This window comes from Ochlerotatus camptorhynchus, unplaced genomic scaffold (genome assembly GCF_037179485.1).
Source record: "Ochlerotatus camptorhynchus isolate MF236.1 unplaced genomic scaffold, CSIRO-AGI_Acam_v1.1 ptg000446l, whole genome shotgun sequence".
NCBI classification, from domain to species: Eukaryota; Metazoa; Arthropoda; class Insecta; order Diptera; family Culicidae; genus Ochlerotatus; species Ochlerotatus camptorhynchus.
The window spans coordinates 501,710-516,885 of NW_027040932.1; the positions used below are offsets into that span (position 1 = coordinate 501,710).

At 40.8% G+C, this 15,176-nt stretch overlaps 3 protein-coding genes across 3 annotated transcripts; 1 reads left to right on the forward strand and 2 right to left on the reverse strand.

The window, feature by feature from the left end:
* The first annotated feature begins 6,276 nt into the window (after positions 1 to 6,276).
* LOC135711947 (D-2-hydroxyglutarate dehydrogenase, mitochondrial-like) lies at positions 6,277 to 8,018 on the forward strand. The gene is made up of 4 exons (XM_065234921.1): positions 6,277 to 6,954; positions 7,010 to 7,308; positions 7,367 to 7,523; positions 7,584 to 8,018. Exons 1-4 carry the CDS (start codon positions 6,298 to 6,300, stop codon positions 8,004 to 8,006), a joined length of 1,536 nt encoding a protein of 511 aa, XP_065090993.1. The 5' UTR covers positions 6,277 to 6,297; the 3' UTR covers positions 8,007 to 8,018.
* Positions 8,019 to 12,834: 4,816 nt separating this feature from the next.
* LOC135711942 (uncharacterized) lies at positions 12,835 to 13,659 on the reverse strand. The gene has a single exon (XM_065234915.1). The coding sequence runs from the start codon at positions 13,657 to 13,659 to the stop codon at positions 12,835 to 12,837; it is 825 nt and encodes a 274-aa protein (XP_065090987.1).
* A 57-nt stretch (positions 13,660 to 13,716) lies between these two features.
* LOC135711944 (uncharacterized) lies at positions 13,717 to 14,364 on the reverse strand. Its single transcript, XM_065234916.1, has one exon. The coding sequence runs from the start codon at positions 14,362 to 14,364 to the stop codon at positions 13,717 to 13,719; it is 648 nt and encodes a 215-aa protein (XP_065090988.1).
* Positions 14,365 to 15,176: the final 812 nt, after the last annotated feature.

Sequence of the window (15,176 nt, forward strand, 5' to 3'; positions counted from 1 at the left end):
TATTTGAACTATTTGCCAAATTTTAGAGCTCTCGACATTGTTTCTTCTAGATTCTAGACGTTGAGAAAAGTAGACATTAATTAAAATCAATAAAAATAAAAGATAAACTGCTTGACTAAATACCGGTGTTTAAAAAAAAACACCCAACATTCCTGGAGGGGCTAGATCATTCTGGAGGGGGCCTGGCCCCCTTGGCACCCCCATTAGCTACTCCAATGCATATCACAAATAGCTTGCCAAACCATAGCCTTTTACCGAATTTTTCGGTAACAATCGACTTATCCGCGTTGTCAACACTTCGGCCATCACGAACGGTGTAGTACTGATCACCAGGAAGAGTTTTGTAATCAAATTTAACGTATGATTCATCGTCCATAATCACGCACACCGATTTTCCGCACAGCAATTGGTCGTATAACCGAAGATAGTACCAGAGCTGAGCCAAAAAGTTGAGCACATTTTTTTCGGGACCTTCTGGTCTTAGAGTCACCTCTATGGTGATACTACACCTAAAGCTACAACAAATTTAAACAACACTTTTCAGTGCTCAACCTGTAAATTTTCTACCTTGTTCAACTCTTATTCCTCTTCGATACTTGTTTGGACCCTACCCGTGGTAATCCTTCTTGGATATCGATTTGGAAAATTCCTCTTCGATTCTTCAGATTCTTATAGTAATCTGCTTGGAAGTCGATTTGGATAAAAATTTACTGCCGCCATGGCGCCTAAACGCAAAAGAAAAGGTCAAACTCTTGATCCCCCTTCTGATGAAATTAATTTGAGTAATCAATTTGATTTGCTCACGGATGATGAGAATGATCCATCATCCAAGAAAAATTCTAGTAAACTTTCCCGGCTTAATGCCAAGAAGGAAAAGATTCCCCCTATTGTGATAACCACTTCCGATTTCCATGCTCTTCGCATGGAACTTTTGAATTTCATGAAAGTTAAGTTTTCACTACAAATTAGACGTCGGGGTGAATGCCGTGTATTGGCTGAAACCTTGGACGGATTTAAATGTCTTCTCAAGTATCTTACTGAGAAGCAGCACAAATTTTTTACTTACGACACCAAAACTGAACGTGTGTTCAAGGTTGTCATGAAAGGACTGCCCAGTGGTGAATCCCTGGATCAGATCAAAGATGAACTGGCAAAATTACTTGGAGTTGTGCCACTCCAAGTAATCAAAATGAAAATGAAATCCCGTCCTGGCGATTCGCGCAACGGGATTTCTAATGATTTTTATTTAGTTCACTTCAAGTCGAGTGAACTAAACAACCTTAAGGCCTTGGAAAAAGCTAGCCTTATGCTCCATGTCCGAGTGAAGTGAGAACACTGCAGGAAGACTGGAGGAAATTTCCAAAACCTCACCCAGTGCCATAAGTGCCAGGGATGGGGTCACGGAACAAAAGTTGCTACATGCCAGTGATTCCTCCCACTCAAAGGACGACTGTCCTGTGAAGGAAGATCCTATGAAATTTAAATGTTCAAATTGTGGTGAAATCCACAAATTCAATTTTTGGGAATGTAAGACTCGCAAAGCGATCCTACAGTCTCGTTCTAACCGACAGGTAGGAAACGCTCCACGTTTGCTACCAGATACAAATTCCTCTGCTGTTAACAGCGGTCAGCGAGGAACAAATTCTACATTCGTACCCGTTGGTACAAACATCACCCCTACTTCAAATTCTTCATCTATACCTACTCCCCTCGCTGCTAACAATGTTCAGCAAGTAAATTGAGCTACCTATGCTGCTATTGCAGCTGGTAGAAATCGAAATACAAACCGTAATTCTAACGGAAATTTTGACAATTTTGACTTAGGAAGCATTACTGCTCCTAAAATGGATTTTTTACAGAAATCATTAATTGAAATGATTACTGATATGCTAACTCCGTGTTTGATGCTATTCAAACTGGAGTAAAATTTGCGAACAATATTGTTATAACTTTGAAATTCAGCAATGGATTTTAAATCATTAAATATTTTAAATTAGAATGTTCGATCTCTTAAAGATAATGAAGACAATCTATTTCACTTTTTGAGAGTTCATAACGTGCATATTGCCGTTATAACTGAAGCATTCCTTAAACCTGACCATAAGGTTAAAAGGGACGCAAATTATTTTATTTATAGAAATGATCGTCTTGATGATCAAACATAAAATTCTTTCTTCATTTGAAAACAAAGTTTTTGAAACTTTGGGGTTTTCTGTTAAAACAAAATTTGGACAACTTCCGATTATAGCTGCCTATTTCCCATTCCAATGCGTAGGCCAGCAAAAGAATTTTCTCAAGGGTGACCTTCAGAAACTTACCCGTCATAGGTCTAAATTTTTTATTATTGGAGATTTTAATGCAAAACACCGCTCATGGAATAATGCTCAAAGCAATTCCAATGGTAATATTCTGTTTGATGATTGTTCTGCAGGTTATTACACTATTCAATATTCAAACAGTACAACATGCTTTTCCTCAGCAAGAAATCCCTCAACTATTGATTTGGTCTTAACTGATTCATGTCAACTTTGTAGCCAATTGGTTACCCATGCTGACTTCGTTTCTGAACACCTTCCAGTAACTTTTGAAATATTTCAAGAAATAATTTGTAATCCCAACAGCTCTATTTTACATTACCATAGAGCTGATTGGGAGCAATATCGAACATTTATGGAATATAACTTCGATCCAAACATTCCTTTGCAAACCAAAGATGAAATTAATTATGCTCTTGAATATCTGACTACTTCTATAGTTGAAGCAAGAGCTGCCTCAATACCAAAATGCGAGGTTAAATTCGATTAAATTATAATAGACGACGATCTTCAGCTCTTGATCCGTTTTAAAAATGTCCGTAGGAGACAATATCAAAGAACACGCGATCCTGCCATGAAAGTTATCTGGCGGGTTTTAAGGAACGTCCGTAGGAGACAATATCAAAGAACACGCGATCCTGCCATGAAAGTTATCTGGCGGGTTTTAAGGAACAAAACTTTTGAAAATAATATTTCTAACTTAGACCCGCGTTCCAAACCCTTTTGGAAACTCACATAATTTTTGAAAAAACCTCAAAAGCCATCCCAGCGCTTAAAGAAGGTGGTAAAATTTTGATCACAAATTCGGAAAAAGTTCAGAAACTTGCTAAGCAATTCGAGAGTTCCCATAATTTCAGTTTGGGTCTTACTACCCAAGTAACCACCAAGCCCGCTAACTATCCGATAATTGCCCTTTTTGCGATATAAGGTAAATATAGGGTTTCCGAACTTTATATCAGTCGTATAGCAGCATTATATAGCAAAAAGGGCTATTAACGGGCTTGTTGGTTACTTGGGTAGTCCTATTGAGAATCAGGTTGCTCGGGATTATCTGAATATTTTCTCTTGGGAAAATATTTTTGATGATTCCTGGGGGACTGATTTTGGACAAAGTAAGATGTAAGATATATAACTAAAAAGTTTCATAATATGAAAGCTCCGGGTGATGATGAAATTTTCTATATCCTCATCAAAAAACTTCCAGAGAGTACCTTGCCTTTCTTGGTAAAATTATTTAACAGATGTTTCCATTTGGCATACTTTCCTGATAAATGGAAAAATGAAAAAGTTATTCCAATTTTGAAGTCGGATAAAAATCCAACTGAAGCTTCTAGCTACCGTCCAATAAGTTTGCTTTCTTCAACAAGTAAACTTTTTGAAAAGATAATTTTAAATAGAATGATGCTTCACATCAATACGAACTTAATTTGATGAGCAGTTTGGATTTCGCCATGGGCATTCAACTACCCATCAACTCTTAAGAGTTACCAATTTAATTCGTTCAAACAAATCTGAAGGCTACTCAACTGAAGTTGCTCTTCTAGACTTAGAAAAAGCATTCGACAGTGTTTGGCATGAAGGTATGATTGCTAAATTGAAAAAGTTTAATTTTCCACTTTATATTATGAAATTAGTTAAAAATTATTTAACTGACAGAACCCTGCAGGTAAATTATCAAATCTAATCGACTACCTGTTAGAGCAGGAGTTGCTCAGGGTAGCATTGTTGGGCCTATATTGTATAACATTTTCACTTCGGACCTCCCTGATTTGCCTCAGGGCTGCCACAAATCTCCACAGGCATTTCAGCTAAATGAAGAAGTCTTCGTGTTATTTGCAGCAGACTGCTGAAAAGTTTAGATATTTTCTCTTCTTATTTACAAAAATGGATGATTTCTCCCAACGCTTCCAAAACTCAACTTATAATATTTCCACATAAGCCTAGAGCTTCGTTTTTGAAACCTAGTAGTAGTCACATAGTCACTATGAACGGAGTTCCAATTTCCTGGTCAAACCAAGTGAAATATCTTGGATTAATACTTGACCAAAAATTAACTTTTAAAGATCACATTGAGGGCATTCAAGCCAAATGTAACAAATATATAAAATGTTTGTATCCTCTTATAAACAGGAAATCCAAACTTTGCCTGACGAATAAACTTCTAATATTTAAACAAGTTTTCAGACCGGCCATGCTTTACGCTGTGCCAATATGGTCTATTTGTTGCACTACCAGGAAAAAAGCCCTTCAAAGGATTCAGAACAAAGTTCGGAAGATGATTTTGAAGTTGCTTCCCTGGTACAGTTTTACCGAGGTACATAGAATTTCGAATGTTGAGACTTTAGAACAAATGTCTAACAAAATAATTAATAATTTCAGACAAAAATCGTTGCAATCCTCAATTGCAACGATTAATTCCCTTTATACTTAGATAAGATTTAGTTCTAGTTTTTAGTTTTAAGATTTCAATTGTTATACTGCCATGCAGGTTTAAAAAATCTGTTTAAAATACTGCATTGCCAAGGCAGGAACATTGTAAAAACACTTAGATATATATCATAACAATTAAGGCTGGTAAGTTACTGTTGTAACTGGAGCACCTAGGTTAAAATTAAATGCAATTTATTTTAAATTTCGAACAAATAAAGAATTAAAAAAACTCTACTGATGGTTGCACATTGAATGAATTTATTTGCTCAAAAATAAACATATCTAGATAGAGCTGGAAAAAAGGGCGTAACAGCTTTTGTAAACAATGACTTCTCTCAATAATTTCTACAAAATCAAAACTCGCCCACGCAAATCAACATCATCATCGGGTAGAGGAAGACATCCCCTACCCAATGGTTGTATTGGATTGCGTGGGCGTGCCTTGAATTCCTAGAAATCTTCGAGAGAAGTAATTGTTTACAAAATCTGTTACGCCCTAATTCCAGCTCTATCTAGATATGCACCTAATAAATAAATGCTGCGTGGTCAGTTTTAGACCGCGCAACGGATGCAAACGGACACTAAATATCGAAATGTTAGCACGTTGCTGCTTAGTTCTAGATAGAGCTGGAATTAGGGCGTAACAGCTTTTGTAAACAATGACTTCTCTCGATGATTTCTCGGAAGCCATAGCTCTCCCTGGCAAATCGACATCACCATCGAGTAGAGAAAGACTACTCCTACCCGATGGATATGTTGTTTTGTGTAGGCGTGCCTTGAATTCCGAGAAATCCACGAGAGAAGTCATTGTTTACAAACGCTGTTACGCCCTAATTCCAGCTCTATCTAGAGTTAGTCCAGATAATAACTAAATTTGCTCAAATTTTGCACAGTTGTTGGGAACCTCAATGCACATCGAATGAGCTGGGGAGCAGGGGTTATAATGTTAACCCACCCTAAAGTGGACCCTACACGATTCCTTTTATTGACAATAATCGTATTGTCAATACATTATTTATTGACCTCAATACATCGAGATTGACAATATTTCTGAATTCACATCACCAATATTATTGTCAATAATTCCCCTTCGCGTCAATATATTGAAACGTGTGGGGTTCGCTTAATGCACATCTCATCATAGAATCAATACTCGAAACGTTTATACATTCCTTTCTGAGAAAGTGATAATAACAATAAAGGTTCTGACGTCTGTTTGTACTGGTGAATGTGGTGGTGAAAAGTATAGCAATCAATTTGTTTTTTTGTAGATAAGTATGGGGAATTATAAGAATGGTATCAACAAAATGTTTGCTTTTCCCGTAGTAATTCCCATATAAATTTCAAATGGTTTGAGCATGGTGAGTTTAACTAAATGAGTTCAAATTTTTGGGCGGACGATTTGAAACCGTTTGAAGACTGTGGTGCGAAAACATCAGATTTTGCATCCCTCTACTAGTCATGTTTGCATTCCAAATACTACAGCAGCATACCCTAATAAGTCCCCTTATTCTCGTCTCCCCTCTTCTAGAATTGGCTATAGTCATCAAAAATGTTCCTCCTTCGTTCTAATTCCCTCCGAACCAAGCTTCCGCAACGAAAAGTCTTTCAACACCTGTGTCGTCAACTCGCGTCCAGCCATCGCGAGATCCCTGCCCTTACGAAAGAACGCTACCCGGTGAAACGTGGTCAATTTGACGAAGTGAGCGACAGTGATGTAGCAAAGTTTGAATCGATCCTTGGTGGCAGCAGCCGAGTGCTGACGCAAGCGGAGGACATTCAAGGATACAACATCGACTACATGGGGAGCGTCCGGGGCTATAGCCGGGTGGTTCTGAAACCGAAGAGTACCGAAGAAGTTTCGGAGATATTGAAGTACTGCAATGAGCGAAAATTGGCTGTGTGCCCACAGGGAGGAAACACTGGACTGGTTGGTGGATCGGTTCCGGTCTTTGATGAGGTTGTGTTGTCACTTTCGCTGATGGATAAAATTGAAAAGATTGATGAGTACTCGGGGATCCTGGTGTGCCAAGCTGGATGCGTTTTGGGCAGTTTGGAAGATAAGGTTAACGAAAAAGGACTAGTTATGCCACTAGATTTGGGTGCCAAGGGATCGTGTCACATTGGAGGAAATGTATCGACGAATGCCGGTGGACTGCGATTGGTTCGCTATGGAAACCTTCACGGATCGGTGCTTGGCGTTGAAGCTGTAAGTTTACATCTTTGATACCTTAGTCATGTACATTAGTAATTGATCATTTTAGGTCACAGCAGAAGGCCGTATAATGGATCTGATGTCCGATTTCAAGAAAGACAATACGGGTTACCATCTGAAACATCTCTTCATAGGTTCTGAAGGAACCTTGGGAATCATAACAAAACTGTCGATTTTCTGCCCAACGGCTTCGAAATCAGTGAACGTGGCTTTCCTTGGCTTGGAAAACTACGATGCCGTTAAGAATACGTTCCTGTCAGCCAAAAGGGGATTGGGAGAAATTTTATCGTCGTGTGAAATGATCGATGCGGGATCTCTAGAGAGCAGTACCTACCATTTCAATCTTCAGTAAGAACTTTCATGATCCTACGAATGATCGTTATTATTAACCAGTGGCTCTTTTAAGATCACCAATCGAAAAATACCCGTTCTACATGTTGATTGAGACTTCCGGAAGCAACATGGTTCACGACGAAGAGAAACTTACAAATTTCCTGGAAAGCTCTATGGAGAACGGACTTGTTCTGGATGGAACTGTTACCAATGAGCCAACCAAAATGAGAGTAAGTTACTTCTTGCACAGCTAAATAACGTTCATTTTAATACCCAACATTCTTTCCCAGAACATCTGGAAACTCCGCGAACTGATTGCCGACAGTCTCATCAACGATGGCTACTGTTTCAAGTACGATATCTCGCTCCCACTGGACAACTTCTACGACATAGTCCTAGCGACTCGGGAACGAGTCGGATCGCTGGCCACCAAGGTGACCGGCTACGGTCACATCGGAGACTCCAACCTTCACCTGAACGTGTCCTGTCCGAAGTTTACACCGGAAATCTACAAACTGCTCGAACCGTTTGTGTACGAGTACACGTCCAAGGTGCGAGGAAGTGTCAGCGCCGAACATGGCATCGGGTTCCTAAAGACAAAATATTTGAAATATTCGAAGCGTCCGGAATCGTTGATGCTAATGCAACAGATGAAGCAAATGATGGACCCCAATGGAATATTGAATCCGTACAAAGTACTACCTCAGATTTAATGTTTTTATAGTAGATTTTTTAATGTCATAATAAATGTTGTAGAAACTTCAAGGCTGTGTTATCAGTGGAAAATCCGAAATTCAAAAAATATTAAGTTTGTTACAAACCTCCAGGCATGGAAAATCATTCGTGTTATCAACAGAATTCCGCAAAATGATGTATGGAGCTTTAGTAGGTTTTGTTATTAGCTACAACTTTTGTTAACAACTCAAATTCTTATCTCTTATAAATGACGAACCAGAGCGAACAGAAGCCACTACTATTTTTCAGTGAATGTATTTTACATTCACTGAAAAACAGAAACAAATTCTGCCCGCTTTAATTCGTGATGCATAAGAGACACAGATTTGATTTATGGAAAAAAAAAGTTTTAGCTAATAACAAAACCCACTAAAGCTCTATACATCATTTCGCATATTGCTGTTGATAAAAAAAAGTTAGAGGCAAATGAATGTAAATGATTGCATGAATTGAATGTAAATGATTTTCCATGCCTACAAACCTCCAAACTATTTCTAATCGAGATCATGTCGAAATATGTTTATAATATACACTACAAATGGGTCACATGGATTTCATCCATTAGATGTGTGATAAATTTTTTGAGTGTAGGTTACTTTATTAAATCTAGAGTGACATTTGATATGGGCCTATTTCCAAAACGTAAACAAACCAGAAAATGAATTTTTTTTTTCGCCATTATTCAATTCATATTTAAAAAAATTTAGGCATTTATAAAATATAAATTTAAGGCATTTATATTGTTCACAATAACAATAGCAACTGTATCTCAGTAAACAACATCCACAATATGTGAAAACCTTCCAAAAATATATGAAAATCGATAACATTTTAATTTCATAAATTGTTTTATACGGGGATGAATCACGGGCGTAAATTTCGGGTTTGCACTTAACTGATACGGCGCGGTTACAAAAAAAACATGGATTTATTCACTTTTAAAACTAATTACTTTATTTCACTGTCGAATAATTTTTCTAGCTATGGGTAATGGTGACCGGTCCGCTCATGTGGCAATTTTGGAAGAAGGAAAACTGATAGAGTGATAACGGAACAAATGAAACGAGCTACACAATAGCGAGAGAATAACAACTGTTGGAGTGCGTTTTCATTCTAATCAATGCACTGCGTTTCTGACGCCAAAGGATGCATTGGAGATGGATTCCAATTTGAATTTAAATTGTTTAGCTTCAAAGTGATCTAAACCTACATAGACCGGCCACCGAAATGAATATTTCGTTGAGAATTACTGGTAATGCATAATACAAATTCAATTACATCAAGTTTGAGTTAAGCTACTGATCTGCTTTCTCCGTGACGTCTCCTTCGATGTCGTCCTCCATCGTCGAGGGCAGCAGGCATAGCTTCGAAGTAGGTCGCTTGAAGACTCCAGCTACAGTACGTACGGTTGCAACACGTACTACGTCGTCTTGTCCTGGGTGAAGTTCCATAATGCGGGCCAAAAGCCAGCGTACCGGTAGAAGCTGATGATCTTGCAGGATGACTACTTGGCCAACTTGGAAGTCGACTTTTCGTGGGTTTATCGCCGTTTAACGTTGCAGCTCTTTCAGGTACTCGGTCCTCCATCGGTACCAAAAATGCTGCACTTTCTGCTGAACTAGCTGGTAACGGTCCAATCGGTTGATCGGAATCTCTCTCAAATCCGGTTCCGGGAGAGTTTGCAGGGAAGAGCCCACCAAAAAGTGTCCGGGTGTTAGCGCTTGAAGGTCATTAGGGTCATCAGATAACACGACCAGAGGGCGAGAGTTCATGCAGCCCTCGATTTGCACCAACACTGTCCTCTTGCAGCAACGAAATGGGTCCAACTTGACGAAGTAGGTGCTTTTTTGCTACTTTTACAGCAGCCTCCCAGAGCCCACCGAAGTTAGGAGCACAAGGTGGGATCATGTGTCACTTGATTCCATTCGTTGCGAGACAGGTAGCGATACGAGCATTTTCGGTTTGGTTGTTGAGCATTTGGTAGAGATTATGGAGCTCGTGCTTTGCTCCGGCGAAGTTCGTGGCATTATCCGAATAGATGTGTTCGGGTAAGCCGCGACGAGCAATAAATCTCCGCAATGCAGAGATAAAGGATGATGTAGACAAATCTCCAACCAGTTCAATATGAACAGCTTTAGTGCTGAAACATACGAACAGTGCGATATAGGCCTTGGTAGGGGCACCTTTGCGGAGTTTAGCCTTTACGTACACTGGACCACAGTAATCTATGCCGGTTGAAGCAAATGGCCGGCTGGGAGTGATTCGCGCAGTAGGAATTTGTCCAACAGGTTACTGGATCGGACGGGGATTTGTACGAGTACAGCGGTACACAGCAAAAAAATAATTTTGATATCACGTCAAAGTGGATGCACTACAATCATAGAGGTAACTCTAAGACCACTGGGTCCCGAAGAAAATCATTATTATTTTTGGCTCACTCAGTACCAGAACAACGGTCCCAAGCAGTCCCAAGCTATTTCACTCACCCCTGCATGTTCTGCATGAATCCACACACCCCTGATGTTATCTGTCAAACTTTCATAGCGAATCAAAACAAACATAGTGTAGTAATAGAATTTCAACTAGAATAGGGTACGTTAATCGTTTGCTTGGGACCAATAGGCTACTAAAGTGGTGAGCCAATTTAAAATCGTTAGTTTCGTATTGATTGTTGCTACAATCATGTCGAAAATATTGTGTAATATTACTTGCTAAAAAGGACAAAATTATCAATATTACAATGCATGAACTGACATTACGCTGCTTTTACTGCATTTGTTTATTTATGTGGCCATAAAAATTACATGAAATTTTCGACATGATTGTAGTGCATCCACTTTGATGTGATATCAAAATTATTTTTTTGCTGTGTAGCAGTTCCAAATTATGCTACGAACGGCTCTTCTGCCGTTGGTTGGCCAGAAATCGTCGCGAACCACGGCAAGAGTGAGTGAAATGCCACCGTGTAATAATTTACGATGGTACGACCACAGACAAACAGACGTAACTCTTCATTTTGCATCTTCGTTCATGAATTTAACGATTAATTTGAATATTATCAGTTCCGCGAACTACTCGCCGCAGCGCTGGCATCGGACCACTTTGACGTTTCTATACATTATATCAAACTTGTATGCAATATTGTTTGAGACTTGGCGAGCAAGCTTGTTTTCCGAGAGAAGCCCGAGAGATGTCGTTACTGAGGTCCTATGTTTTGAGATACTATATGTTCAAGAAAAACTTTTTCAAAGAGCTACGTCTGTTTGTCTGTGGTACGACACCAAGAGCATTCGTGTGAAGTGATGGAACCCAGGTAGAAGAATTGGGTGTTTGGTACCATAGGATTCTTCAGAGAGTCTAAGCCGGCCACCAACGCGTATAATTCCAGAAGTGTCCACGAACGGGTTCAGCAGCTTCAACGTGGACTGGTTAGTAACCGGTTGACCTTTCTTGAGAGCACGCAGCTCTTTTTGGTAGCACTCAGCTTGAACCATTTTCAGCAGAGTGGCTTGTGAATGTTTTACTTCATCGACGGAAAGAAACATTGTGTTTTCTCGTTCTCCCTTATGAGCATTTTTAATAAACCGCAGACAATAGGCTATCGTCCGTACCATGCGGTGGTACGACGAAAATCGGGTAATCAAGGGGTTCGGTGGTGGTGGGGTTTGAATTGCCAGGCACGTTGTCTTGCGCTCAAGTAAATCGTCGAATGGAGCAGTCAGAATGGGTACTTGTTCTGGCCAGAGATCCTCTCCCTCCCGCAGCCAATCGGGTCCTTTTCACCAAAGCTCACTCGTCGTGAACTATCGAACTTCCATACCCCGCGATACCAAATCTGCGGGATTCTCCATTCCGGAAACATGCCGCCACCTGGAGCCGTGAGTTAGGATTTGAATGTCGGCCACACGATTTGAAACAAACGTTTTCCATGTTTGCGGTGGGGAGCGAAGCCAGTGCAAGACCACCGTCGAATCTGACCAAAACCAGATGGATCCAGGTTCAATTTCCAGCGCATTGCGGACTTTCGTAGCTAGATGAGCAGCGATTTGAGCAGCACATAATTCCAACCGTGGAGTACTACGCTTCTTCAGCGGGGCCACCCTCGATTTCGAAGTTAGCAGTTCAACCAACAATCAATACGAAACTAACGATTTTAAATTGGCTCACTACTTGAGTAGCCTATTGGTCCCAAGCAAATCGTTTAACGTACCCTATTCTAGTCAAAATTCGAGTACTACACGGCAAGAAAAAAATACTCAAAATTAAGTTTAAAAAAACTCAACGTTGGGTTCTATGATTTGAGGTCTGCCGTTGAGTGAATCAGAAAAGCGGGGTTGGTTAAAATTTACTCAACTATTGAGTAATAATAAATGAACTCAAATATAAGTTTATTTTCATTGAGGTTGCTCTTATGCGCCTTTAACCATTTCAGTTTTACAAGCGTTGATAGACGTAATCTCAACGTCCATGGTTCGGTTCCAGTCTGCTCCATTTTATTATTTTTTTGTCAACTTGGTCAACGATCAGGATTACTCAAAATTGAGTTTTCTTCTTTAACTTAATTTTACCTAGCCCCACGGAAGCCACGTGATGAGTGAAAGGAACTCAATTTTGGGTACTTTTTTCTTACCGTGTACACAATGTTTGTTTTGATTCGCTATGAAAGTTTGACAGATAAAATGAGGGGTTATTGGATTTTCGTATGTTTCGAGGGGTGAATCGTTTAGCTTGGGACCGAAGATAGTACAGAGCTGAGCCAAAAAGTTGAGCACATTTCTTCGGGACCTTCTAGTCTTAGAGTTACCTCTATGGTTCAACCTTCACTTTTCCGTTGATTCCAATTGTACGCACGTACAGACACGCGTCATAAGCAACATCGGATGCATCGGCGAAACAATGTAGTTGCACATCCCCCTCCTCAAAGGCATACCGATCAATACGAAAACTGACTAGGTAGGGCAGCTCGTTGATAAAAGTCATCCATTTGGCTTGGATCTCGGTGGGTACCACCTCGTCCCATTCCAAAGACAGCATCCACAACTGTTGCAACAATATCTTGGCCCGAACGACAATCGGTGCAATCAAACCAAGCGGATCATACAGGAGTGCGATCCCCGACAAAATTTTACGTTTGGTTATCGGTCCTTCCTTCATGCTCACGTTGATGCTGAATCGAAACTGGTCGGACGATGGTTCCCAGCTGATTCCCAACGTTTTAATTGTCTCTTCGGGATCGAACGATCGACTGGATTGAGTGGCTAGGTCATCCTCCGGAATTCCTTCTAGGACCGCTTGGGAATTGGAACACCACTTTCTCAGTCGAAAACCTCCACGTTTGAGTAACTCAGTTATCTCTCGTCGTAATTTGATCGCCGACTCGACGCTATTCTCTCCTCGGATGAAATCGTCCATGTAAAAATCTTGCTTTAGCGCCTCTGCAGCGCGGGGAAACGAATCGCCTTCGTCTTCGGCAAGCTGATGAAGCGTGCGGGTTGCCAGAAATGATGACGGAGCCAATCCATACGTCACTGTCGTTAGAACGTATTTGGTGATAGGGTGAGCTTTGCCGAAACGGAAAAGAATGCATTGGAGGAACCACTCATCAGGATGCATGCTGATCATACGGTACATCTTCTCGATATCTGCCAGTAAAACTATCCTGAATTTACGAAATCGGAGGACAATAACCTACAGTTCGTCTTGGATAACGGGGCCGACCAAGAGCGCATCATTCAGTGAATTTCCAGAACTGGTTTTCGCCGATGCGTCGAACACACCACGGACCTTTGTGGTCGTGCTCGACTCCTTCACCACCGGGTGGTGGGGAAGATAGCAAACTATAGCGGGTTCTTCTTGATCTGGGGAGACTTCTCGCATATGTCCTAGATTTATGAATTCCCTCATGATTGCGTAATACCTCTCCTTCAATTCCTCGTTCCGATCTAGTTTCCTTTCGAGACTCTCCAATCGTTGCAAGGCATTGCAGTAGGAGTCACCAATCATACGGGAAAAGCCTTCCTTTTTGGGATATTTGACCACATATCGCCCAGTCGATTCCCGGGATACTGAGCGTTTGTAGAAATCCTCACAGCACTGCTCGGTTGGTGACAGAATTCTGGTATCTACTTCCTCTATACGCCAAAATTTCTCGATGTTCCGATCGAGTGACTCCAAGGTAGAAATATGGCATAGCGGGGGGTGGGATATCGTTTCATAGGATGACTTTCCCGATAGTAGCCAACCAAACACGCTCTCCACAAGCGTGGGTGATGATTTCCCCAAAGTGATCCGGCCACCCTTCAGGAACGTATAGAAATGTTCAGCACCAATTATCATATCTATTTTCCGTGAAACGTTGAATTCAGGGTCTGCAAGGTTAATGCCCTCGGGAATGGTCCAATTGTTCTTTGGAATTGATACCACAGGCAGACTTGTGGTGATGTTGCGAAGAACCAAACAATCCAGAGAGACCGAAAATTCGTCGATTCTAGATCGAATTTCTGTGGAGACCGAACCAACAGCCCGAATTTGAGATTCACCGACGCCGAAGATGGGTTGGTTTATTCGTCGCCGAACCAATCGCAATTGTTGGCAGAGTCGTTCGCTCATCAAACAACATTGTGAGCCCGAATCCAATAGTGCTCGTGCAAGATGCTCTCTCCCATATCCATCCACAACGACGAGTACGACAGTTGATAGGAATACATTCACACTTCGCGAGTCGGATACAGAGTTGGAGGAAACCGTGTCTTCAGTAGTAGTTTGTACCATTTCGACTTCACATCTAGCAACTTTGGAGACTGGATGGGATTGGGAACTTTGACCTTGACCGTGATTAATGTTTCCGTTGCCAGTTGCCGATGTTTCGAATCCAGGATGCAGCAAAGTGTGGTGTCGCTTTTGACAAGTACGACAGGAAAAATTGGAGGAACATTTGCGGACGAAGTGATCTCCGCGGAAGCAATTGCTGCAAATTTTCTTGGTGTTGACCACGTTCAGCCTATCCTTCAGCGACATTTTCTCGAATACAGGACACTTCACCAGGAGATGATGTTGATTGCATGCGTGACACATAGGTAGGTAATTTTCTGTTGCAGCGTAGCTACCAACCCGAGAAGAAAGAGGACCATGGGACGACTTTGATTGCT